The sequence below is a fragment of the Chionomys nivalis genome, chromosome 1 (assembly GCF_950005125.1).
Source record: "Chionomys nivalis chromosome 1, mChiNiv1.1, whole genome shotgun sequence".
In the NCBI taxonomy this organism is placed as follows: domain Eukaryota; kingdom Metazoa; phylum Chordata; class Mammalia; order Rodentia; family Cricetidae; genus Chionomys; species Chionomys nivalis.
The window spans coordinates 37397548-37424401 of record NC_080086.1 but is presented as its reverse complement, the minus strand read 5'-3'; the positions used below and the strand labels follow the sequence as shown (position 1 = coordinate 37424401).

The 26854-nt window shown below is 41.3% G+C and overlaps 1 protein-coding gene and 1 non-coding gene across 5 annotated transcripts; both read left to right on the top strand.

Moving 5' to 3' along the window:
- The first annotated feature begins 3377 nt into the window (after positions 1-3377).
- On the top strand, positions 3378-25137 carry Thumpd3 (THUMP domain containing 3). Of its 4 annotated transcripts, none has more exons than XM_057770485.1 (10): positions 3378-3462; positions 4512-4639; positions 6813-6890; positions 11147-11620; positions 15257-15387; positions 18416-18485; positions 21245-21360; positions 22930-23040; positions 23615-23738; positions 24565-25137. In XM_057770485.1, exons 2-10 carry the CDS (start codon positions 4592-4594, stop codon positions 24715-24717), a joined length of 1305 nt encoding a protein of 434 aa, XP_057626468.1. In that variant the 5' UTR covers positions 3378-3462; positions 4512-4591; the 3' UTR covers positions 24718-25137. The 4 variants fall into 4 exon arrangements, with proteins under 4 accessions (XP_057626468.1, XP_057626455.1, XP_057626461.1 ...); XM_057770472.1 differs by having other exon boundaries at positions 4512-4800; XM_057770478.1 differs by having other exon boundaries at positions 3416-3496.
- LOC130889595 (U6 spliceosomal RNA) lies at positions 15970-16074 on the top strand. Its single transcript, XR_009058611.1, has one exon. It is a non-coding gene; the product is annotated as a U6 spliceosomal RNA (small nuclear RNA).
- Positions 25138-26854: the final 1717 nt, after the last annotated feature.

The following is a 26854-nucleotide window of genomic DNA, read 5'->3' as shown; positions in this document are numbered from 1 at the left end:
TCATTACTATTTCTGTGTGTGTACACAAGCCCTAGCTCCACCAATACTGAAGGTCAGAGGACACCTGCGGCAGCTGGTTCTCTCCCCACACCATGCGGTCTGGAGGACTGAACCCCCACCTGCTGAGCCATCTCACCAGCCTTTCTGATCCAGTTAAGAACACCATTTTATCATGTGCCTGGCAATACATTAATCTCATGTAAGTCTCCCGACAATTCTAGGAGGAAAGAATAAGTTTGCAGATGAAGAAACTGTTGGTGAATCTCCCGAAAGATCCAAAGCTTCCTCCACCCATATAAACTTGCTATTTTATTAAAATGTGTAATTCAGCCGGGCGGTGGTGGCGCACGCCTTTAATCCCAGCACTTGGGAGGCAGAGGCAGGCGGATCTCTGTGAGTTCGAGACCAGCCTGGTCTACAAGAGCTAGTTCCAGGACAGGCTCCAAAACCACAGAGAAACCCTGTCTCGAAAAACCAAAAAAAATAAATAAATAAATAAAAATAAAATGTGTAATTCAGTGTCTTAGTATATTTATGATGGTGTGTAACTTATCTTTACTATGTAATTGCTCATGAGAACATGCTCATCCCCAGAAAAGCCAATGACCTTTGCTTATCACCTCCAATTCCCCTCATAACCATAAGCAACACTAATCTGCTTTCAGACTCTACATAGTCACCTTTTCTAGACACTGAAAATAAACGGAATTGCACTGTGGTTTTTCTGTGCTCTCTCTCTCTCGTGTGTGTGTGTGTGTGTGTGTGTGTGTGTGTGTGAGAGAGAGAGAGAGAGAGAGAGAGAGAGAGAGAGAGAGAGAGAGAGAGAGGACTGGACCTATAGCCTCTACAAACTTTACATTTGAAGAGGTATGTAACTTACAAACTTGCCATTTGAAGAGGTATATACGTTACTGTTCATTTACAGTTCCCTAATGATCAGTGTATTGACCATCATCTCACTTACTTATTGATCATTTGTGTATCTTTTTGGAAAGCTCTGATGCAAGTCCTCTGATGCAAGCAAAAGAGATGTTACAAAGACCCTAGAAGCAAAAGGAGCCTCTTTCTCAAGAGCTGAGAATCACAAATTCAAAACAATTAGCAACTGCTTGAGGCCTTTCTCCTTTCCCACCTATAAACCTATAATTTTCTAGGATTCTCATCAGAAACTCCAATTATAGTAAAGAGCATGTCCTAACTCCTTGTACAATACTTGTGGCTCCTGGTTCATCAGATTGTAATCCCATCCAAGGCACTTCTGAAACATCCTATAATCTCATTTATGAAAAATAAAAAGGAGTAAGCTTTCTTTTTTATTTGATATGTAACTTCAGAGCCACTAAGAGTTAAGTTACTCTTAACTCCTAGGCCTAAAATCTATGCTAAAACTGTATTTAATAATAAAAAATAAATAAAAAAAACTATTTAATAAAGTGTGTTCCTTTTTGAGAAGCCCACACCCATGCTCTTGGGTGAGCTTTACTTTTCCCTTGAGTATCTCTATCCCCCCTGCCCAAAGGGTTCCTCTGTGTATCCCTGGCTGTCCTGGAACTCATTCTGTAGACCAAGATGGCCTCAAATTCACAGAAATCCACCTGCCTCTGCCTCCGAAGTGCTGAGATTAGGGCATGCACTACCACCTCCTGGCTTTTTTCTTCTCTCTCCTTAAACGTTTATTTATCGGGGTGGGGCCCTCATGGCACACATTGGAAGTCAGGGGCAACCTGTGGGAGTCTGTTCTTCCAGCATGTGGGTTCTGGGGATGGAATTCAGATGGTCAGGCTTGGTGGCAGACACATTTTACCTACTGAGCCATCGGTCAGACCTCTTTTTTTTTTTTTTTTAAATAAACTGCATGCTTTATACTGGTCGGTCCCAAACTCTTTCCTGCATCCAAGCCTAGGATCTGGTTCTACCTCGTTCCTCGTTCCTGCTGATAGGGACAGTGTGGCACCGTGTCTCTGTTGTTGGCGCAGTCACTAAAACCTTAACTAAAAAAAAAAAAAATAGTTGGAGGCGGGGAGGGGGCCACAGGGAGAATGTATGTACATATCATTCATGTGGTGTCACAGTATCCTTGGAGGCCAGACTGGAGTGTGCGAGCCCCTGGAACTGAAGTTACAGGCAGGCAGGCATTTGTGAGTGGCCTTATATGGGTGGGTGCTGGGAACAAAACTTGAACCTTTTGGAAAGGAAGGAGTTAAACACCGAGTCCTCTCTCCAGCACCTTACTTTAAAATCAAAAACAAAACAAATCAGTTGTCTCCTTTTGTTGAATTTCCTTTTTAAAATGCTGTGTTTGAGTTGGGTGGTGGTGGCGCACACCTTTAATCCTAGCAGAGACAGGTGGATCTCTGTGAGTTCGAGGTCAGCCTGGTCTACAGAGCAAGTTCCAGGAGAGGCTCCAAAGCTACAAAGAGAAACCCCACCTCCTAAAAACAAACAAAAATATTTCATTTGGGGCTGAGACGTTTTAGAGGGCAGATACTCGCTGCCAATCCTGGTGACCTCAGTTGGATCACTAGAACCCACGTGGTGGAAAAACCAGTTCCTGCAAGTTGTCCTCTGACCTCAGGTGTGGCCCATAAGCTCCCGCCCCATACACACGAAATAAACTAACTAAATTATAAAATGTTACCTTTGAAATATAAAGAAAAAACATGAAATACATAATAGTGTAGTAACAGCCAACATAAAAATGCAATATAAAAACTACAGACAAGGCTGTGGGCTATTTCCTAATTACAGCCCAGCTTGATTGCCCTTTGCAGAAACCAAGCAACATACTATACTCATCTTTAATCCCAGCACTCCAGAGGCATAGGCAGAGACAGTGGATTTCTGTGAGTTCCAGGCCAGCCTGGTCTACATAGCAAGTTCCAGGCCAGTCAGGGCTATATATAGAGGTTGCCATCTCAAAAATAAATTCCACCGGGTAGTGGTGGAGCAGATCCTTATTCCCAGCACCCGGGAGGCAGAGACAGGAGGATCTCTGTGAGTTCGAGGCCAGCATGGTCTACAGAGCGAGTTCCAGGACAGGCTCCAAAGAGAAACCCTGTCTAGAAAAATCTAAGAAAACAAAATTAAATAAATTCCAAGCAAAAACTTCTATGCAAGAAGGGAATGGTGACAGATAATCTCTTTAGTTCTAGTTTCTCTCACTTTAAAACGGTAATCAAGTCATAGTCCCATGCTTGACGCAAAGGACTTGGGAAAGACCGAGCAGCTAATGCAGCACCAGCTACGGCTACGCCCTCCACAGAGGTTACCTCAGGGCAGGTGACCCGCCGGCCGTCCTTCCTGTTCCGGTTCAGAACGCAGCCAACCGCGCACAGCTTTATGCGCACACTCATCTCAAAACGAGCCCACCCCGAGCGCGGGAGAGCCGTGACCCCAAGGTCTGACTTCCGTTTCCGGGGTGGCGACGCGGCTTCCGGCGGCGTGCCCCGAGCGTGCTCGCAGGTGCGGCCGCCGGAAGGGTCTGTGCTTGCAGCCGGTAACTAGCCCGGGTGGGAGTGGCCGGGTAGGCGGGATGGAGGGAGGGCGGCGGCGGTGACTTTGTGTCAGTCGGGGCCGGGACAGAGCCTCTGGTTGGGCTTCATCGAGGGTGGGAGTGGGAGACCAACTTCCCTTCCAGTCTGAGCCACCTATCAAACTCTCCAACCTGTAGAAGGTGGAGGTCTTTAAACAGCGGCCAACAGGGACACGGTGGTTATCTCTGTGGCCTGTCTTTGGTACAGCAAAGGACGGCAAAGGTGTTACTTAAGTTACAACTCCTTTGTAAATCAATTGGGAGGTGTGGGATTTCCATCACGGTAACCTTTCTTCAGCCCCTTCAATCGACACAAACATACCGGAAGTTTGTTTTATTAACTTCAGATATTTCCAAGACTGGATGCACATCATTGAATCTCAGCGTCATCTTATAGCGAGCTTTCAGATCTTTGTATTTTAGATAGGGAAAGTTGAGTGAATCTTTGTTAAATTCACTGCTCGCTGGACTAGACACCCCACCCGCACATTAAAATGTTTGGTCCTTAGTCCAGAACTGTGTTATTCTCATTAAAATCTTCCAACTTTGAGAAAGATTATTTAGTTTCCAGTTTGAGGCTATGCAGGATTAACTTGCTTTAGGGTCATTTGGACCTGGGAGTGTGGGAGGCAAGAATTCAAACTCTCAGAATCACCAAAGCCTGACATTCTGAACTGGCAGCTGGAAGGACAAGATGGGAGGATTTCTGTTTTTATGTTAACAAGTAATAGTTGTACGATGGTGCTTGCCAACACAGGTGACCCAGAACCAAACACTGCACACCGTGGAAATGCTTTGTGTCCTTTCCTCTTTCGTGCCCATATGTTTATTGCTTGTTTAATCATGCCTCACTGCCTGCAATCCATGCCCTTATTTATATGACAGTTTTAATTCTGGCACATACATTTGAAATAGGAAAAGAGACTGGGATTTATTTATGTTTTGTTTTTGATTTTCCTTTTCTGTATTGCCTGTAAAGAGGCGTTAGGCCTTTTAGAAACATTTCCGCCATGTCTGACACTCAAGAAGCTACCAACCAACTCCTGGATATGAACCTTCATGAGGAGAGGAAGAAGCCTGTACCCACAATGGAAGGTGACATCAGAAGTGAGTCTGAGCATCTCCAGGTCACTATTGGAGCCACTGTACCCACTGGCTTTGAGCCAACAGCTGCAGATGAAGTGAGAGAGAAACTGAAGTCACCATGCAGAATCAGCAAAGACCGGGGCAAGATATATTTTGACATTGCAGTGGAAAGTCTGGCTCAGGTTTGAACAAAATGGTGTTTAAATTAGTCTCTTAACTTGTTGGGTTTTTTGTTTCGTTTTGATTTTTGGTTTTTTTGCTTTTCGAGATAGGGTTTCTCTGTAGCTTTGGAGCCTGTCCTGGAACTAGCTCTTGTAGACCAGGCTGGCTAAAACTCACGGATCTGCCTGTCTCAGCCTCCCAAGAGCTGGGATTAAAAGGCATGTGATACTACTGCCTGGCTAACTTAGTGGTTTGTTGTGTTTTGTTTTGTTTTGTTTTGGTTTTGGTTTTTTTCAAGACAGGGTTTCTCTGTACCTTTGGAGCTGATCCTGGAACTTGTTCTGTAGACCAGGCTGGTCTTGAACTCACAGAGATCCACCTGCCTCTGCCTCCTGAGTGCTGGGATTAAAGGCATGCACCACCAACACCCAGCTACACTTGGTTATTTTTTGGTTACTTTTCTAGTTTTTAGACTCCCTTGGGAGTCCTTTGCTTTGGACTGCTCAAAGTATCACTGAGTTTTCTGTTTGTATACTGATTTGTGAAATTGACTATGCTTTAGTGTACAGTTAATGTTTATAATGTCTTTATAATGTATATTCAGCTTAGTACATTTTAGTGTGAGTTTTACTCTGGCGTAGAAGTGATCATAGCATTTCCCGGTGATTGATCACCGAAATGAAATACACATAACTGTCTATGACGCATTTACTTTAGCAGAAGTTGGGTAAGTATGGAAGCAGAGGTTTTCCATTTCATCTGTGTCAGAGACATTCTTGATCAAAAGGAATTATGCATTACTGCAGGTGAGAAGTGGAGGCAAGACCTGACATCCAGTGTAACAAAAGCTACGAGATTTCTCAGTACCTCACAAGAGACATAGGCATATATTATTGTCTGGAGTTTGTTGTTGTTATTGTTTTTGGTTTTGTTTTTTAGCTTGCCAGTGTATCCCAAGCTTACAGTAGGCACCCACAAATATTTATAGTATTTGTTGGTACACAGGTATTTGGTTGATGCCCTCAGCAGTTTTGTAAAGATTGGGCACTATTACTCTTGTCATTAATCATTAGGTTTAAGAAGAAAGGTAGCTTGTCTTCAGTAACTCAGTCATCACAAAACAAGAGCTTAAACCCCATGTGGTTTTTTGGGGAGGTAGAAGGTTGAAACAGAGTCTCAGGTAGCCAAGGTTAGCCTAAATTTCGCTACACAGCTGAAGGTGACTTTGAACTCCTGTTCTCTCATGCTCTGCCTCTAGAATGCTGGGGCTACAGGCTTGCACTTGTACATCCAGCTTTCAAATCCCACGCTCTTTGCCACTGCAGTACACAACATACCACTGCAAGCCATGACAAGTCTGATTGATAAAGCCCACGTGTTACGTTTTTCCCTTCTCCAAACCAGTGTTGTTGCCTGCATAACTTTATCTCACCGGCCCTGTCTCTGGAGAAAAGCAGGAACTGATGGGCAACCAAAGAGTGGAATCTTCAGGATGGGGAGATTTTATGTTTGCATTTTTCTCTTCTCCAAACTGGTGTCATTGCCTCCTTGACACTTCAAACTATCTCACTGGCCCTCTCTCCTGGTAAAAGCAGAAACTGATGGGTAACCAAAGAAATGGATGGGAAAATTCTTAAATATAAAATACATTTATGAACTGGGTGGTGGTGTTGCACACCTTTAATCCCAGCATTTCAGAGGCACAGGGAGGCAGATCTCTGAGTTCAAGGCCAGGCTGGTCTACACAGCAAGTTCCAGGCCAGCCAGACCTATATAGAGAAATCCTGTCTCAAAACAACAACAAAAATACAGATATGAGGTGCTTTAAAACTATGCCGGCAGTCCCAGTACTGGAAGACTAAGGGGAATTATGAGCTTGAGGCAACCCAGAACAATCTAGCAACACCCTATCTCAAAACAACATTTTTGTACCTTTTCCTCTTTTTTTCTTTTTTAATATTTAACTGTAGATAGCTGTGTTATTCAAAAGTATTTACAGAAGTTTGTTTCTAACATTGGTTTTCTTCCCTAGGTTCATTGTCTGAGATCCGTTGATAACTTGTTTGTGGTTGTTCAGGAATTTAAGGATTACCAGTTCAAAAATACAAAGGTGAGCTGTTGGAGCATGGCAGCTGACTCAGTCATCCTTCCCAAAGAGCTTGTTTTCTCTTGTTTACTACCTACCTGTTGGTAGCTTTGCTATTGGTTCATTTACAACGGTAAGAACAAGACAAGAGCCTTGCACATACCAAATACGTGATCACAACAAGCTTTCCATTAAAATTCAGAAATCTCTTGACAGTCCTTCTCAAAAGCTGCTTTTAAAGGTCAGTGTTTTTAAAAAGTCTGAAATTATAGTAGGAAAAGTTGACTGGAGAGACTTAGATTAGCTTAACCTACAGTACATGTAGTTTAAAACTAGAATTGCTTCCAGCACATGAACGAAAGAGAGCATAAGTATCATTACTGCCCCATTTTCCTTTTGTCCTGTTTTAGCTTCATGTTTTGAAGTGAAGCCAAAGCAACATTTAATACCCTTCCAGTTGTTAGGACAACAGCTTTGTCTCCAGCCGGTGTTTATCATCTGAGTCTTAAATATTCTGCTGCTGTTTAATCTGAAGGTTGGAAATAGGCCTCAGTAACACTTTAGGTTTTTCCCTACATTTCTTTCTGGCCAGGTTTCCAGAATCAAGTGCTTAAAACTTTTTCTGTCAATGTTATTATATTAATGTCTAACTTAGAGATAATCTTTCTTAAAAGAACTGAGGTATGCTGTCTAATTCGCTGGTCTTTATTAATTTTCCAGATTATTTTGGATAGCCAAAGTATTCCTAAATCAATCAGACTGATCTGGGGGAGAAAGGGAGCTTAATGATAAAGCACTTTCCTTCTTAGAGCCAAGTAAAAAATTTAAACAGCAACAAAAAGGCTAAGGGAACCAGCAGCCTAAAAAAATTCAGACAGCTCTAAAAGAATATCCCCTGAAAATAGCTCAAAATCTTATTACCTACAAAAATAACTTTCAACACTTAGAAACACTGATATCACAATCCTTTGGATTCATTTTTTTTCTTTAGTGCTGCCCTGGGGGTTGATCCCTGACCTTTGCATCCTAGTGAGCACTCCCACTGAGCTACATCCCCAGCCCTAACTCTTGAGACTTCTTGTAGCTACTACCAACTGAGTGAAAGCTAAAAAAAAAAAAAAGGAGTGCTCTTTTGAAAAGTTATGCTGCTAAGTATTAGGGAATTTTAAAGGTCAGTTTTATGCATGAATAAATGTTATTGGGCATTAAGAAAAAAAATTCTGTCTTAAATTCTCTTGCCTTTAAATTGTCAGGACAGTATTAAATTTATTAAATGTTTGGGTTTTTGTCATCTTAAAATTTGTGTCGTTGAGGAAGTCCTGATATCTAATTAGAGGTGAATTTGGTTGTTGTACAAATGTACATGAGCTAACCTTTAGAGTTGTTGTGGAAATCAATATGAGAAGGGTTCTTGAGGGCAAAGGAGATCGCTGTTGGAAAAGCACCTACTGCCCAAGCACAAGGACCCAAGTTCAGTCCCTGGTGCTGGCATAAAAGCCAGGCACGGCAGTGTATAGCTGTTACCCTATTGCTGAGGGAATAGAAAAGAGTACCCCAGTCTCTTTAGCCAACCAACCTAGCTGAAAGATCCTGTCTCTTTCTTTGTTTAACAGATTTTTTTGAGACAGGAATTTTCTGTGTAGCCCTGGCAGTTCTGGAACTTGCTCTGTAGACCTTACTGGCCTTGAACTCAGAGGTCTGCTTGGAGATCAGGGATTAAAGGCCTGTGCTTGCCACACCTGACTCTTGTGCTATGTTTTAAAATAGTTTAGCACTTTTATATATGTATCCTAGCTATTAGTTTTATAAATACAACTTGGTATTATCTATCTAATCTACCATTTCCATCTACTTTTTTTATATCTCTGCTATGGTTGCAGGTGAAATTGTCATGTTTTTTCCCATTTCCACTCCATTCTGATTTTAGTGTTTAACTTCCTTAGTGTTGGACCTGTAGTATACTTTATCAGCTTGCGCTCTATCCTTTGACCTCTAAGTATGAGATGAGGGTTGCAGCAATCTTAAATTACTTCTCTTTCCTATTATGTGCTGATGTGTAATTTTGCTTCTGTTTATAGTCACAATCCACACTTTGTTTTTTAGTCTTAAAGCTAATGGATAAAGGTGTATTTCTTTTCTTCTTCTTTTTTTGAAGGATGAGTTTTTTTCTGTAGCCCAGGCTAGGCTTGCATTTGAAGAGATTCTCCTGGGATTGTTAGCATAAGCCCCTATATCCTGGCTGTCTTATTATTTTTAATGGCCCGAGTTGAGGGATGTTTACTTTGTATGTTCTGTTAACTGGAGTATAAACAAGTAGTCTTCCTTTCTAGAAAAAGCGTGGTAGTCGGTGTTCATTTTCTTCTAGCAATAAATGTTGTGAAGAGTCTTGAATTCATCTTGATAAATATTTCTCCCTTACTGCTTTCTTGTTTTTGTGTGATGATGTTAAACTTTTTAAACTCTGTAAACTCCTTCCATCTCCTGGTGACTCATCTCATTTCCTTTCTGCTTCTAAGTCTGCTTAATTTGGATGTCATTGTCTTTTTTTTTCTTTAAATAATATTTCTTAATGCTGTTCTGTAGTGACTTCTTCCTTTGCTATTTTTTCCCTGCTTTTGTTTCCTTCCCCTGCATCCTTTTGTTTACTTCCTAAGCTCTGTGTTGAGAAGTTTTGAACTTACTCACACGTGAATGAGGCAGTTCCTCTCTGACCTTTGTAAGGGAGTCCCAAGGGTGAGACCCTGAGAGTTTTCCAGAACAAGAGCTGTCCCTGAACTGACTGGGGATAAACAAGTCTTTTCTTCCCTCCTTTTTTCTTTTTTATTGTTTTATTGAAGTATAAATTTTATTCCACTGAATGAATTGTTTTAATCTTTACTTCCCCTCTGGCCTCATGGGAACAGAGGCTTTGGAGTTCATCAAGCAAAACACACTTAACTCTTATCAATGAATTGTAGACAAAAATATTTGAAAAAAGTGGATTGATGTAGCATGCTGACTGCTAGATTGGAGTATAAAATGTGACTGAAGTGACTGAGAAACAGATTATTTCATTTCCTAAAGGTTTTGTTTAGAAACAGATCTCACTGCATCCTGGCCTGGAGATCACTTAGTAGAGACGGCTGGCTGGCCTCAAGTTCTCCGAGACCCAGCTGTCTCTGCCTAGGGTTAGAGGTGTGCACCGCCACACCTGGCTTCTGGAGCTTTAAGTCATTTAAACATCTATGCTTGTTCTGGTGTTTGCTCTGTTGGATAGCAGTCTTTTGTACTTGGAATTTCAGTATCATCAGTCACTGCAGTACTAGCAGTTGAATTTAGGACCCCATACTCTGTACCACTGAGTGATATCCCTGACCCTCTTACTTTTATTTTGAGGTAGGGTGTTAATAAGTTATCTTGGCTGGCCTTTAACCTACTCTGTAGGTCAGGAAAGCCTGAACTTGCAACTTTGCATCATGTTCCTTAGTAGCTGGGATTATAGACCTGTGCCAATAAACCCACCCTGGCAGCTGTATATTAACCACCCTTTATATGCCTCTGCTGTTGTAGGTGTGTGGCCTATAGCAAAGGTCAAGGTAATTTGGGTCTTTGCACTGTACACTTACAGGAGTGGCCTTGCTAGTAAACAGTACATAAACTTAGTAACCATAGATCATGCTTAGTACTGTAGTCAAACTGGAAGAGAAGAATTTGATGGGGCAGGTACCACCAAATTTATTTCTTAAAAAAGATAATCATATGAACCAGGTGTGGTAGTGCACACCTTTAATCCCAGCACTTCAGCAGCTAGAGGCGGGTGGATCTCTGAGTTCTAGGTCAGCTCGGTCTACAGAGCCTATTCAAGGACATATTTCACTGTAGCCAGGACTATAGAGAAGAGACCCTGTAACAAAAAGATAATCATGCTTTTTACAGTCTGGACAGATGACATTTTTAAGCCTCTATAATCTTGTTCAAATTCAGAATATCTGAAAGGAAGCCTTAAACTGGTTGTCTTCTTCCCGTCTACTGCTGTCTTCCTGTCCCCACAGGCATTCCTCGGTGCTGTGTCTGACCTGCCTTCTCTATTGCTCTTTAGTAGCCTGATGTTTCTATATCCTATATCTTTGCTCATCATTTACACCGGGACTTCCTTAATTGCAGGCATTATTTTCCCCTTTGTTTCTGCACTCCCACCCCTCATCATAAGGACTCGGAGCTGTCTATAAAAAAAGTGGGCATCTATTTGTTCAGTTAAATTGGTGAGAAATGAAAGGGCTTCATTCTCCATTCCTTTGCAGGAAGAAGTTCTAAAGGACTTTGAAGAATTGGCTGGAAAGCTCCCATGGTCTGACCCTTTAAAAGTCTGGCAAATTAACACCAGTTTCAAGAAGAAGAAAGCAAAGCGCAGAAAGGCAAGTCAGAGTGCAGGTCAAGAGAAGGCCAACTGTGGACAAGGAGACAAAGCAGAAGAGACAGGTGGTAAGAAGCTTTCCAGTAGCACTTCAGAATCACATATCTTGGACTATTATGAAAATCCAGCCATCAAAGAAGAAATATCAACCTTAGTGGGCGATGTCTTGGCATCTTGCAAAGATGAGACTGGTGAATGCCTAAGAGAAGAAACTGAGCCACAAGTACAAAAGTTTAGAGTCACCTGCAACAGAGCAGGAGAGAAACATTGCTTTACCTCAAATGAGGCTGCGAGGGATTTTGGGGGTTCTGTTCAAGAGTATTTTAAGTGGAAAGCTGATATGACCAACTTCGATGTTGAGGTGGGTATTAGCGTTGACTTATCATTATGGCTGTGATGGGGCTTGGAAAATGGCTCAGTGGGTAAAGTACTTGCTGAGCAAGCATGAGAACCTGCGTTTGGATCCCTAGCACCCACACAAAAGCCGAAAACGAATGTATGCATGTTAACTCTAGTAAACAGGCAATACCATAGAGCTTGTTCGGCTGTCCAACCGAAACAAGACCGAGGTTCAGTGAGAAAACAGGTTCTCATATATCTGTAGAATTTCCAGACTAACCTAGTAAAGGGACAGTAAAACAGTGGCCACAGAGCTAGGAGGATGTAGTTAGGAATAGTGTGGCCTATGGAGGGATAGATAGGTATAGAGTGAAATTTTTACTCTGAAACTCTAGAATTGGACAAGATTATCTCTTTGAGCCTCTGTTTGCAGTGGAGCCAATAATAGTATATACCTTGAAGGTCTATACTACAGAAGCCAAACGAAATAATGACTTAAAGAGTTTGGTATAGTATATTGGTATATGCTAAGTGCTCAATGATCAGGTGGTCAGAACTCAAGTAATGGTGGCATGCGCCTTTAATCCTAGCACTCAGGAGGGAGAGCATATTTGTGAATTCAGGGCAGGCCTGGTCTACCTAGTGAGTTCTGGGACAGCTAGGACTATGTAGAGAGCCTGCCTTGAAAGCCCCTCAGGTGTGCACTGTCTGTCTCTGAACTCAGCATCACCATGTCCAGTAGAAGATGAGTCCTTTTTATAAATTGTGGTGCTGGACTCAAGCCTAGGACCCTGTACATAGTAGATAAACACTCTACTTCCAGTCCTCTAATTTCTAATCTAGTAATTTTCTACATTATATGGACTTCTACATTTGCCTAAACTTTAGGTAAATTTGGGTAAATTTACCTAAAACTTACTTCTATCTTAGTTGCAGAGTTTTGCTACTAAATGATAGTGGAATCTAATTTTCAGACCCTCAAGTCTGGGTTTAAGGCTTATTCTCAAATGAAACCAGCTCTGCTTTTTAAAGTCGGCTAGGTTCTCAAAACCCAATGCCTTCTGCTAGCTTGATTACCCTGTGACTACTGGGTGACTAATGTGCATAATAGTAATTTGAGTTCCTTACATTTCTGGTGCCTCGTATAGGTCCCTAGCAATTGACATTTTACCAAGAAGTCAATTTCTGTTGCTTTTGGGATACTTAAATCTGGGGTATGCCACTTTCTTTGTGACTTTTCTTTAAAAACATGCCAGACTAGTACAATTCCCCATCCCATACTCCTTACACAGCTGCCGTGAGAGTGGATAGGCTAAAGAGCCATGTCCAGAAACTAGTACAGTCACAAGAGAACAAACCATGGAGCCACACTGCCTGGCTTAAATTGTAACTCAGGCCCTTGTGCAAAGGGCACAGGAACTGCTGTCTCTGTGTCCTAGGCTCGGAGGGGTTCATAGGAAATGAGGCCATGCGAGGAAGATGTGTAGAGCTGGGCCGTGCATGCTGGAGTGTCAGCTCTTGACTGGTGACGTTGACAAATCTGTGATGAGGACATTCTAGGGAAGATTAGGGAACAGTTTTATCTTCATAGAATATTTTTGAGTTAGGAAAACTAGGACAAAGACAGTCACTAGGTATTATATAAAAACACTAAGAAAACCACAGCTAATGAAGCAAACATGTCAGTGTCAGCTCTGGAGAAAGGTGTGCTGAGAGTCTGCTGTGGAAGAGAGCTTGTTGCACTTGCGTATGTTTGAAGCCTTCCCAAAAATTGGGAGTAATTTAAAAAATAAATGTAGTTAAGTGTGGTGGCATATGCCTTTGACTGAGAAGACAGAGATGGGCAGATCTCAAATTTGAAAGCTGGTCTGGTCTATATAGTGAGTTCCAGGACAGCAAGAATGCATAGTGAAACCCTGTCTTGTTTGTTTATTTTTTCATTTTTCCCCTTCTTGGTTTTTTGAGACAGGGTTTCTTTGTAACACTGACTGTTTAAGAACTCACTTTGTAAACCTAGCTGGCCTCGAATTCAGAGATCTACCTGCTTCAGCCTTCCAAGGGCTGGGAATAAAGTTGGATGCCAACACTGCCGAGCGAAATCCTGTCTTAAACAAAATAAAAGAAAAATAATACACACACACACTCACACACACACATATACTCCTATTTTAAAGCCATATCATGAAAATATGTTAATATAATAAAAACTAGGAGATAATCTAATGATAGCCAGCTTGTATATATATATATATAAAGTAAAAAGAACATATTTTAAAATTAAATAAAAATAGAATATACATAAATATATATGTATACATTTTATTTTTGTGAAATTCAAAAATGATACAACTAATTTATAATAGTAGTGGTCAGATTAATGATCACCCTGCATGTTGACCAGGAAGGAAACAAAGGGAGCCGTCTAAAGGGTACTGTATATAGAGCAAACTCACTGAAATATGTATATCATTAGGATTTACATACCTCCAGGCTCATGAAATGGCTCAGTGGGTAGACAGACTTGTCACCAAGGCTGCTGACCTGAGTTCAGTTCCTAGGACACATAGTGGATGTTGTCCTCTGGTTTCCACACTCAGGCCATGTACACACACATACACATAAATAAATAAATGAATGTCATGCACTTTATAGTAAGCATGCAAAGTGTAACTCAATCAGAAAGTTTGTGTGGGCTGGAGGGATGGCTCAGTGGTTAAAAGAATTGGCTGCTCTTTCAGTGGGTACAGGTTTAATTCCCAATGCCCACATGGCAGGCAACTCACAATTGTCTGTAGCTCTAGTTCCCGAGGTCTTCATAGACACCAAGTGTGTATATGGTGCACAGATATACATTCAAGCAAAATACTCATACATAAAATTTTTTTTTTTTTTTGAGACAGGGTTTCTCTGTAACTTTGGAGCCTGTCCTGGAACTAGCTCTTGTAGACCAGCTGGCCTCGAACTCACAGAGATCCTCCTGCCTCTGCCTCCCGAGTGCTGGGATTAAAGGCGTGCGCTACCACTGCCCAGCAAAAATAAAAAATTTCTAAATTGAAAGTTTTTGTGCATGGTGGTTGTATATGTCCAAACCACATCTGACTTTTCTGTGGATGCTGGGGATCCAAACTCAGGTCTTCATAATTGTGAGTACTCTCTCCACTGAGTCATTTCCCCAGCCCTGGATAAGAAAGTTGTTTTGTTTCTGTTTTATCTTAAAACTTCAAAAAGTCTTAATGAAGCAGACATCTATCTTGTACTTGTGATCCCAGCATTTATGAGGCAGAGGCATGAAGATTTTGAGTTTAATACAGCTAATTTACATAAGAAATTCAAGCCAATCTTGACTCTGAAATCCTGTTTTATTTTATTTTTTTTTTTTTAAATTATTTATTTTGCTGTTGTTTTGTTTCAGACTGAGTCTTTTTATCTACTCCTGGCTGTTCTGGAACTCACTATGTAAGCTAGGCTGGCCTCAAACTCACAGAGCTCCACTGCCTCTGCCTCCCGGGTGCTAGGATTAAAGCACTTGGAAGGCAACACCACACCCAGCAAAGGCCCTGCTTTAAAATTTAAAAAAAAAAAAAAAAAAAAAAAAAAATCTTGGTAATAAGTGCAGTTTGAAGAATGCCAGCTATTTCTTTTATCACATTTAATGTAGGTTCTCCTGAACATCCATGACAATGAAGTCATTGTTGGCATTGCATTGACAGAGGAGAGTCTCCATCGCAGAAATATTACACATTTTGGACCAACAACTCTTAGGTCAACTCTTGCCTATGGGATGCTCAGGTAACAGAAGGGGATTTTCTATCTATATTGCAATGGACACTTGGCTCTGAATCTTGCCTAAAAACACCCATTTTCTAAAATAATATTTCTTGGTTAGGACACAAAGTTGCCTGTTTCCTCTTCAGTATTCAGTGTTGGCTTAGATGGTGTGTTAGTATTGATTATAGCGCGAGAGTCGTAGCATCGTGTGTGTCTTCAGTTGAGAAAGGATATTCTTTTAGAGGAGAAAGAGCTACATTTGCTAGGCTTTGTGTTTATACAGTGAAGTAGACAAGGGATCCTTAAAATGTGTAAGTGAGTACAGAACTTGTGCTGAGTGAGGCTGTTGCAGTGCAGCGCAGGCCAGCTTGGTGTCGTGAGAGCTGGGATCCTAGACACACCACTTACAGATATTTTTAAATGTTACAGTGGCAGCAACCCAGGGATCATCATGGGACTTTTAGAAAGGCAAGGCAAGCAACCGTTTTCTGTTGTCATTTTTCTGTTATTCCTGTTTGCTGTCTTAAATAAGAGTTTTCCTTCTCTAAACTTGATTTCAAGACTGCAAAATGTGTTTGACATGGGACTCAAAAGATTATTCATGTGCTCAATTTGGCAGCACATATACCAAAATTAAAGCAATTCAGAGAAGATTAGCAGGTCCCTACATAAAGATGACAGATAGATTATGTAGTTTTCCATATAAGCAAAAAAGAAAAAGAAAAAAAGATTTAGTCTGCTGGAGAGATGGCTCAGAGGTTTAAGAGCGCATGCTGCAGAGGACCTGAATTTGGTTGCTAGCACTCAGGTTGGCAGACAGATGATAATGACCCACAACTCCAGCTCCAGGGGATTCAAGCCTCTGTCTTCTTGTCTACAGTTCAGCATTTGCAGGCACATATCCACCCACACATGCACACATACACATACTTTTTTAAAAATAGAGTGGTGGCTGATTGTGGGGTTGTAGAGATGGCTCAGCAGTTACGAGTTCCTGCTGTTCTCCCAGAGGACCAGAGTTCAATCCCCAGCATCTATATCTGGCAGCTTACAACTGTCTTTAATTCCAGCTCAATACCCTTTTCTAAAACCCTCTTCTGGCCTCCATGGGTACCTGTACACATGTGCATGTGTACACACGTGTGCACATACACAGAGACACAAATACATACACATTGGTAAAAAAATATTAAAAAGTTTTGTTTATGAACATTAAATGCAGAAACAAAGACAGATTGTCTTTTTTTATACAGTGCCTGGCATGTCCTAATGAGTCATATAAGTTTATTTCCTTCCTTTCTAGTTTTTGCTTCCCCTTTTATTCTGGTCATGTGTGAATTCACAGTTCCTCACAACTGGGTATAAAGTTGATAACAGAAAATTTAAAAGAAATACTCTTAAATTTCATTCATTGAACAGACATTTATTATCTGCCTCCAGCTGTAATTATAGAAACCAGCATACAAAGAATTATTTTGGATGCAAGTATTAAAAAGCTAAACAGAATTTAAGATGTGATGATTGGGCTGAGGAAGCAGCTCCGTACAGTTTTTGCACATAAGGGCCAAGTTTGACCTCCCAGCAGCATGTGTGTCTGTCATTCCAGTACCAGGAGCAGACACAGGAGGATCCCTAGGGCTCTCTGACCAGCCAGTCCAACTGAATCTGTGAGCTCCAAGTTGTGAGGGACCCTTTCTCAGAAACTGAGATGAAGAGCAATTGAGAAAGATGCACAGCCAGGTGTGGTGCACACCTTTAATCTCACCACTCTGCGGGCAGAGGCAGGTGGATCTCTGTAAATTCAAGGCCAGCATGGTCTACAGAGTGAGTTCCAGGACAGCTAGGGCTCTGTAGAAAGACCTTCTCTCAAAAAACTAAAACCAAAGAGAGAGAGAAATGCTCAGTGTTGACCTCTGACCTTCACGTGCATGTAGGCAAACACAAATGTGTACACATGTGCACATATACACACGAAGTAATAATTATGCTGAGAACAGGGTGGTTGGGGAGATGAGAAAAAAACTATACCAAAATCACAAAAAGTCTTGAAAGCCATTTCAAGAAAGGTAGAAACTGTGGGGTTGGAAATTGGCATAGCACCCTAAGAGCACTGGCTGCTCTTCAGAGATCTTGGGTTCAATTCCTAGCACTAACATGGTGGCTCACAATTGTTTGTAACTCCAGTTTCAAGGGACCTGATCCCTCTTTTGACTTTGACAGGCACTGCTCATCTGTAATCCAGATACGCATGCAGGCAAAATATCCATACACATAAAGGTTGAAAACTAAGAAGGGTAGAAACTAGGTGATAGAAAACACAGGAGACTGCTTTTCTGTCATTTGAAAGCTTCTGGGCTTCTGCTCAGCTCAGCCATGCACGTGGCTGCCCGCCATTTAAATATATGTACCTCCAGTTGCACATGACTAGCTCACACACCCAGGGCTACTTGCTCTTTATTCCAGATTCCTAAGAGGATTTGAGTGACGTGTTTTGATCAGATGCCCAGTCATGGCCCATTAGCAATGACTGACATTACAGGCTTGCCTAAGAATCTATCTTATGAGGGAGATTGTTAGCATTCATGGTGCAAGATCTTAAACAGAACATGAAAATGTTAGAACAGATGACACTTAGTGACCTGAGGATTGGTGCTACACAGAGGAGGTAAGTAACACGTGAAGTTATTCACAGTGACCTGTAGTCCTGACTGTCATCTCATATGGGTCCTAGGAAAATGTGTCTTTGCATCAGTTTGTCTGTTAGATGGTAATGGGGATGTTACAAGGATTCAGTGAAATAACAAGTGTATAAAGGTAAAGCAGTTATTTTATGTTAAGAATGTTATCTCTAGAATGAAACCACATTAAGTTTGAAACCCAAAGCCTTGTACACATAGGTGAACACTGCTACTGAGTGCTAGCCCTAGGCTGACTTTAGATTATAGATTGCTGCTCCTTCATGCCTGTGTCCTAACCTTTAGGAATCCCTATTGTGGAAGCCTCAGCTTTTGGCTGATCTCACATGTACTGAATTGTTTTCTCCCTCCAGGCTCTGTGAACCTAAACCTACTGATGTAATAGTGGATCCAATGTGTGGAACAGGGGCAATACCAATAGAGGTAATAATCCCTATTTATTTTTCCATAAGCAAGTGATAATATCATTTATTTCAAACAGCAAGTGCCATACAACTAGATAGTCAAATTTTCTGGATGACAGAGTAGCTGAAAATGACAAACTGATAAATCCTTTTTCTATGATCGATGAGCCAGCCAGCCGGTAGATTGAAGAGCAGAGGATAACGGAAGGTATCATAAACTGGAGGAAGTTGGTTTTCCTCTCCATATAATTAGAGGTTCCTGGAGTGAACAAGTTTAGTTATGAAAAGGAGAAACCACAGAGTTGTAGCTCAGTGCTGAGGTGTTGCCTGGCATGCCACAGATCCCGGACTTGAGCCCCAGCACTGCAAAACAAAACTAGAAAAACCCACCACCTATGAACATTTTTTATATTTGTTTGTTTTGAGACAGGGTTTCACTGTGTACCTGTGGCTGGCCTCCAACTCACCGAGATTTACCCATCTTTACAAGGATTAAGGCTACAAACTACTATACTCAGTCTTTTTACCTGTTTTTTCTTTTTTTAAAAATTACATTACATATTTTGGAAGTCTGACAAAGCTACATAACCAGTGCCCTGAAATAATTTTCAGAAAATATAAAACATAAAGAAGGCACTGGGCAGCCATGACCCACGCTTTTGATACTAGCACTTGGGAAGCAGAAACATGTAGATCTCTGAGTTAGAGGCTAGCCTCTGTCTACAGAGTGAGTTCTAGGACAGTCAGGGCTACCCAAAGAAACCCTGTCTTTGAAAAACAAAACAACAACAAAAAACCCAAAACACAAGAAAACTACAGAAGGCAAAATAAGAACTGGGAAGATTTTTTTATTCATTATGATTTTTGACCTTTTTGAGGCAGGGTCTTGGTATGTAGCACAGGCTGGCCTTGAATTTAAAGCCGTCCTCCTGCCTTAGCATCTCCCAAGTGCTGGTATTACAGGCATGAGCCACCACACACAGTGAAAAAGGAATCTTGTATGTAGAAAACTGTTGAGATTGAATCACAACACCTGTATGTCTGTAAGTGATTGACAGGAGCTCACAGTAAAATCACTTAAAGGTTTGTGTAAAACATGGTGAAACATTCCTGACTATACCAAAAACCAGTGAAAAGAAACTGCACATAAGTACCACAGATTGTGTTGAGTGGGCAGAAATGGAATGGATGAGCAAGCCCCAAGCAACCCACAAAGGGAAAAATAATCCAGAGTGTAATTAGAGAATCTTTGGTCTGACTTTGATCAGGAGTTGAGATCAAGAGAAAACCATGTGGTCTGCATGTTGTGATGTAGACTGGTGTTAGCTGGGGAGTGACTGCTGCTTGAGATCTGAACCTGAGAGCTTAGTTATGATCAAGAATTCTGGGAACAAAGCTGTACTTCTCCAGCATTAAACTATGTCTTTTCTATGAAATACCAGGTGAAGTTACCATGTGTCCAGAAACACACAATAGAAACAGACACGAGAATAAAAGTGGGGGAAAAGCCAATCTGAGCCATTTTCATGTTAAAATAGGCATGAGAGCACCATTGTAGAAAGAAGCTTTAGCTGAGAAGTGATGGAAATCGTGAAGAGTTGCCAGGGTCTGTGAACAGTGTTCACTATCAAATATCTGGCCTAGAATATGCTGAGATTTAGAAGTAATGTAACATGCAGCCTGAGGTAGGATATCCAAATTAGATTAAAAGTTTAAAAGAAAAATGGTTGGCAAAAATTCTTACTCAGTAGAGCCATATCTCCAGTGGGTAAGAATCTCCTGAGAGACCTACTCTGTGGGTTCCTTCTATATTCCTACCTGCCCAGTTTCTGGCATACGTGAACATTCCTTTTGTTTGCAGTCATTGTAGAATAATAGACTGGAATATGTCATCACCCTCAAGGGCCTGGGCAAATACAAAGCTAGTGCTGTATTCATGCTTGCATGTCTTCATGGCAGAAACTGTATTACTTAACTACAAAATCCTTTAAGAAACAAATGGTGGGCCGGGTGGTGGTGGCGCACGCCTTTAATCCCAGCACTTGGGAGGCAGAGGCAGGTGAATCTCTGTGAGTTCGAGACCAGCCTGGTCTAGAAGAGCTAGTTCCAGGACAGGCTCCAAAGCCACAGAGAAACCCTGTCTCGAAAAACCAAAAAAAAAAAAAAAAAAAAAAAAAAAAGAAACAAATGGTGGTTATCTTTTAAAGCTAAACTCACAATCCAAGAGTATAGGTCTAATTAGTTTGGTTAATTTTGGGGGGATGGGTTGGGGTTCTGAGACAAGGTTTCTTTATATAACAGTCCAGGCTGTCCTGGAACTTGTTTGGTAGACTAGGCTGGCCTCAAACTCAAGAGATCCACCTGCCTCTGCCTCCTGAGTGCTGGGATAAAAGGTATGCACTACCACTCCCGAAAGTTTCATTAAGTTTTTAAAATCATGTTAATTTAGGGAATGTAGTCTCTTGTATGCACCAGCCTTTGCTGGGTAGGGACTGAGTAAAATAATAGACCTATCCTGAAGGAATTGCCAGATTACGTGGAAGACAGAGTTGATCGACATAGTTAAAAATGGGACAAGTCAGCAACAGAGGTACACGAAGTGCTTCTGGAGCTTGATATTGATGTCACAGTGGGTGACTCTGGAGCTACATCTCCAGTGGGTGAAAAAGAACAGGGAAGTCCTTTCTGTTGGCACGGTAGCCATGTTATTGAAAATTGACCATAATGACTTACCCTTTAATTGTCTCTTATGGCATACTTAACATTCTTGTCTCATAGGGTGCTACTGAGTGGTCTCACTGTTACCATATTGCTGGGGACAACAACCCACTGGCAGTGAACAGAGCAGCAAATAATATCTCATCTCTATTGACTAAGAGCCAGATTAAAGATGGGTAAGTTTAACTTCAGAGACTGCATTCCATCTTTGCGAGTCCCAGACTGCCTTAGAATTATCATTCATCACCAGTGCTTTGTGGCCTCTCTATAACTTCATGAACAATGTGAGAGACACCGTCTAGCTTAATGAACATCATTTATAATTAACTACAATTTCCATTCTTTACTCCAATTTTATTTCTCCGTTTTTTAAAATTATTTATATGTCCTTTTTCCAAACAGTACAGTACAGTATAGATTTATTATTTAGCAAAAGTCATATCCTATAACTAGGTCTTACCTTGAACTCACTGTATAGCACAGCTGGCCTCAGACTCAAGAGTCATCTTCCTGACTTTGCCTCCCAAGACTGGAATTGTAGACATGAACTACCAAATCCAACTATTTACATTTGTAGTACATGAGTACATTCATTTTAATGTCACAAATTTGAAAATACTTTTAATATTTCTACATAGTCCATTTTAAACGACTGTACAACATTCCATCATATAGAACTATTACAATTTATTAAGCTTTTTTTTCTAAAATGATGTGAGTTAAGCCAGGTTGTGGTAACACACCTTTAATCCCAGCACTTGGAAGGCAGAGGTAGGTGAATCGCCATGACTCTGAGATTAGCCTGGTCTACACAGTGAGTTCCAGGACAGCTGGGACTACAGAGAAAACATTTCTTGAAAAACCAAAAAAATAAATAAAATAAAGTGACGTGAAAGAAGCATGAAAGCCATTCCCATAACTTCTAGATTACCAGTGACCCTGACTCGTGGCCTGGGCTATTTCTGTTTGTTAAGTGTGGGCCTGGGAGTGTCATGCAGCTGTGCCATGGTGCAGAGGTCAGAGGACAACCTGTGCAGTCGGTTCTCTTCTTCCTGCTGTGGGTGTCAGGAATCAAACTGTTTGTCAGCCTTAGTGCCAGGCATCTTTGCCAGATGGGCCATTTCTCTGGACATTTAAACACTTTTTTACATATAAACTCATTTCCCCTGATGCTTTTTAAAATTGTGTGTGAAACCTTACATCCTGCCTTAACCATTTAGAAAGCTTGTATTTCAGTTATGGCTATATTTCTTCCCACACTACTGTAACATTTCTTTTAAGAAAAATGATCTTTAAAAGTTTTAAAATGCTACAGAAATTTTTTTACATTTATTTATTTGTGTGTGGGCACAAGAGTAGGGGTGATTGCTGGGCGGTGGTGGCGCACGCCTTTAATCCCAGCACTCGGGAGGCAGAGGCAGGCGGATCTCTGTGAGTTCGAGGCCAGCCTGGTCTAGAAAAGCTAGTTCCAGGACAGGAACCAAAAGCTACGGAGAAACCCTGTCTCGAAAATCCAAAAATAAAAAAAACTAGATAGATAGATAGATAGATAGAAGATAGATAGATAGATAGATAGATAGATAGATAGATAGATAGATAGTAGATAGATAGTCGGGGGTAAGAGGTCAAGCCAAAGGATTTAGTTCTCTCCTTCTATGTGGGTCCCAGGTCATCGGGCTTAATGGCAAATGCCATCTCATTAGCCTGGGAGAATATATTGAAGTATCTTTCCTTTGTCTCCACAGAAAAACATCCTGGGGTTTGCCCATTGATGCTGTGCAGTGGGATATATGCAACCTCCCACTGAGAACTGCTTCTGTGGATATTATTGTAACAGATATGCCATTTGGAAAAAGGTAGCATTGTTTTTTTATCTTTTTAAATGGAATTTGATTTCACCTGTAATTTCTGTTTGTCTTCTCAGTCAGAAATATGTACCATAATTCATTTCATCCATTGTTCCATTACATTATCCTGTTTTACATTAGAGGCTGAGGAGCACGTGCTTCTTGGGACAGATTTCTCTACTCAGTGGTTTGGCTCATGTAATTTGCTTGTTGTCTTCACTGAGATAAGTTACAGTTGTAAAAAAGGAAAGAAAAAGTGCATCTGGTAGTCCCAACAATCCAGAGGCAGGCGGATCTCTGTGAGTTCAAGGACAGCCTGGTCTACAAAGTGGTTCCAGGACAGCCAGAGCTGTTACACAGAGAAATCCTGTCTTGAAAACTAAAAATCCGTCACAAAAAAATGTTGAAAGAAAACTTTGAATATTTGACTAACATAGCTTCCTTTAGTGGCCTAGAATGTGAAAGGTCAAAGCTCTGGCCTCTAAAAGATGACTTCTTCATACCTTGGATTTTTGTTCTTGTCTCATCTAAGAAACTACCCATTTACCTTTTCCAACAGTTTATACTTAACCTTCTTTTATAGGATGGGCTCCAAGAAGAGAAATTGGAATCTATATCCAGCTTGCCTTCGGGAAATGAGCCGTGTCTGTAGACCAGGGACAGGCAGAGCTGTACTGCTTACTCAGGACAAGAAATGTTTTACCAAGGTACGGAACATGAGAGTTAAAATCTCAGCTTAAGGTAACTTTAGGATTCTTAAAAGAAGGGTTGGGCCCTAGTGCCTGAATATGGGAAAAGCTTCAGAGCTTTGCTGGCCAGCCAGTGTAGCCATTCAACGAGACCTTTCCTTACTGCATACCCCATACACACCCCCCATACATCCCCTGCCTGTATGTGCACCAGATGTATGCCCGGTGCCCTCAAAGGACAGAAGAGGGTATTGGATGGATCTCCCTAGAATTGGAGTTAATAGTTTTGAGCTGCCACATGGGTCCCAGAAACTGAACCCAGATCCTCTACAAGAACAGCAAGTGCTCTTAACTTCTGGGCCAACTCTGCAGCCCATAGCCCATAGCGTCACCCATAGCGTTTTGTTTTGTTTTGTTTTTTCGAGACAGGGTTTCTCTGTGGTTTTGGAGCCTGTCCTGGAACTAGCTCTTGTAGACCAGGCTGGTCTCGAACTCACAGAGATCCGCCTGCCTCTGCCTCCCAAGTGCTGGGATTAAAGGCATGTGCCATCACCGCCTGGCTTTTTTTTTTTTTTTTTTTTTTTTTGATTTTTTTCGAGACAGGGTTGTTTCTCCGTAGTTTTTTTTTTTTTTTTTTTTTGGTTCCTGTCCTGGAACTAGCTCTTGTAGACCAGGCTGGCCTTGAACTCACAGAGATCCACCTGCCTCTGCCTCCCGAGTGCTGGGATTAAAGGCGTGCGCCACCACCGCCCGGCTCCATAGCATTTCTTAGTGGCAAAGATTCCAGGTTAGTTTAAAAGCAGACTGGGCGCCTAATGACTTTTATGCTTTTTATGTGTACCAGGCATTATCTGGAATGGGACATTTGTGGCGAAAGGTCCATACGGTCTGGGTGAACATCGGGGGCCTTCATGCTGCAGTTTATCTTCTAAAACGCACAACTCAAGTCTTTATTCATCCTTCAAAACAAGATGGAGAAAGACACCCTCCTTGGTAAAATGAAAAAATGAAGAGGACTGTAGTATTTAAAGTTCCTAATGCTGGACATGCAGCATAAAGAACTTACTTTGGAAGAAAAATAGCAGAAAAGTAACTTAGTATTACAGTCTTTACTGCTGAACTATTCCAGACGCTTTTTTGTTAACAAGAAGGTAATGGTAATTCCTGAGAGGCCTGCATTGCTTGGCTTCTAGATGTGAGAACACTTTAGGCCATGTTCTGTCAGCTGTGCAGCCTACTGTTCTGTAGCCTAAATTCTTTATGACACCCTCAGAAACTAAAGCATCCCTGCAGACCTACAGTTTACTATCTGCCTTAAAATAAATACAACCAAAACAGGACATTACTAAATAGTAGAAGCCTCAGTAGAAGTATGGGACCAACAAAGCCAAATAAAAGGAATTTTTCTTTTAGTATATGTATTACTTTTCAAAGCCCAATAAATAATAAACTAATCCTGTTAGTCTTTGTGGGGGAGCTAATGTGTGTTGTTATTCCTGCCTAGCTCATTGTTCAGTTGTATCAAATCCTTCCTCAGATAGTACTATGGGAAATGGAAAAACCTCAGCCCTACTTGAGCTTTGATAGGAAGTTATTTTGGGAGTCTGGCTTCATTCAGCTTAGATTTTCAGTATGATGTTTCTATTTAGAATAAAAGACAAAGTACTTCTTTGAAAACAGAATCCATATTGACAGCATAGTCAGTAGCCAGTTGGCTTCTTGGAACTACTCACTAGAGAATGAATTTGAGATTATGTACTCTCACTAGAAATTATGAAATTTGTTTTTTTTAATATTTATTTATTATGTATACCATATTCTGTTTGTGTGTATGCCTGCAGGTCAGAAGAGGGTACCAGACCCCATTACAGATGGTTGTGAGCCACCATGTGGTTGCTGGGAATTGAACTCAGTACCTTTGGAAGAGCAGGCAATGCTCTTAACCTCTGAGCCATCTCTCCAGCCCCGAGATTATGAAATTTGTAAAGGTTTTATGCCCTAGATGGGCATTTTTGCAATTGCCAAAATACATTATTGGTTTAACATAAACTTAAAATCCATCTTTGACAAAAGAAACCATTTAAATCTCAAAAGTAAGCTGGTCAGAGCCAGAATGTGCAAGGGTAATTAACTGTTTTCATCACCATTTACCAAGTTCCTGATACAGTATTTCCCAATGAGCATTTAATATTTACTGAACAAATCAACTAGTTTGTTGCTTTTTTGAGACTGGGTTTCTGTGTGTAGCCCTGGCTGTCCTGGAACTCAAAGATCCAACTGCCTCTGCCTCCTCAGTGCTGGGAAAGGCATGTGCCAGCACTGCCCGGCCTGAACTAGTACTTTTTATGCTAAATTCTCAACTAATACACCAGATTTTTTGCTTGATTCATCACAGAAAACCTGACTTAAGACATTGCAAATGCAGTGAACACTGCATCTTCATCTCTGGTTAGTAAATTGCTAGTCTGGTTACTAGAATAAAAAAATGAACTATGGCCGGGCGGTGGTGGCGCACACCTTTAATCCCAGCACTTGGGAGGCAGAGGCACCAGCCTGGTCTGGTCTACAAGAGCTAGTTCCAGGACAGGCTCCAAAACCACAGAGAAACCCTGTCTCGAAAAACAAAACAAAAAGAACTATGAGCAGCTTCCCCCAAGTTAAGGTTTTGCCACACAGCCTAGCTGGCCTCTTCCTCCCAGGTGTTGGGATTAAAAGCATACAATAACATGCCAGGTGAATCTTATTTTTAAGTTGTATTTGTGTGCAGGAGCCTATGGAAGCTAGAAGCTGGAGTTAACAGGCCTAGTAGGGTGGGTGACGTGGTCTGAACTTAGGCCCTTTCCCACAGCAGTCTTGGCTCCACTGTCTGTCTCATCTGCCCCCCACCCCCTGCTTTTCTTTTTGTCCAGGGTAAAGTTCTTAGTTGTGAAGGTGTAACCATTTAAAATGCCAGTTCAGTTTTAGCCCAAATTCTTCCTCTTTTTGTGATCACTTAAATACAGTCTTTTCCTCTAAAACCTGGCAGTCCAGTGTGCCTAGTACCAGTCTTTTAACGAGTCATTGTTTACCATGTACATCTTCCTAAAGAAGCCATTTCTCAAAATTTAATTCTTACCCATTCTTAAAATTTTGAA

What these genes read in the sequence shown, in the direction of transcription:
- Thumpd3 (XM_057770472.1), top strand. Translation starts at nt 4,543, where the DNA reads ATGTCTGACACTCAAGAAGCTACCAACCAACTCCTGGATATGAACCTT. An exon ending in TGACCAACTTCGATGTTGAG is followed by an intron (nt 11,621 to 15,256) that starts GTGGGTATTAGC and finishes CATTTAATGTAG; the next exon opens with GTTCTCCTGAACATCCATGA. An exon ending in ACAAGAAATGTTTTACCAAG is followed by an intron (nt 23,739 to 24,564) that starts GTACGGAACATG and finishes TATGTGTACCAG; the next exon opens with GCATTATCTGGAATGGGACA.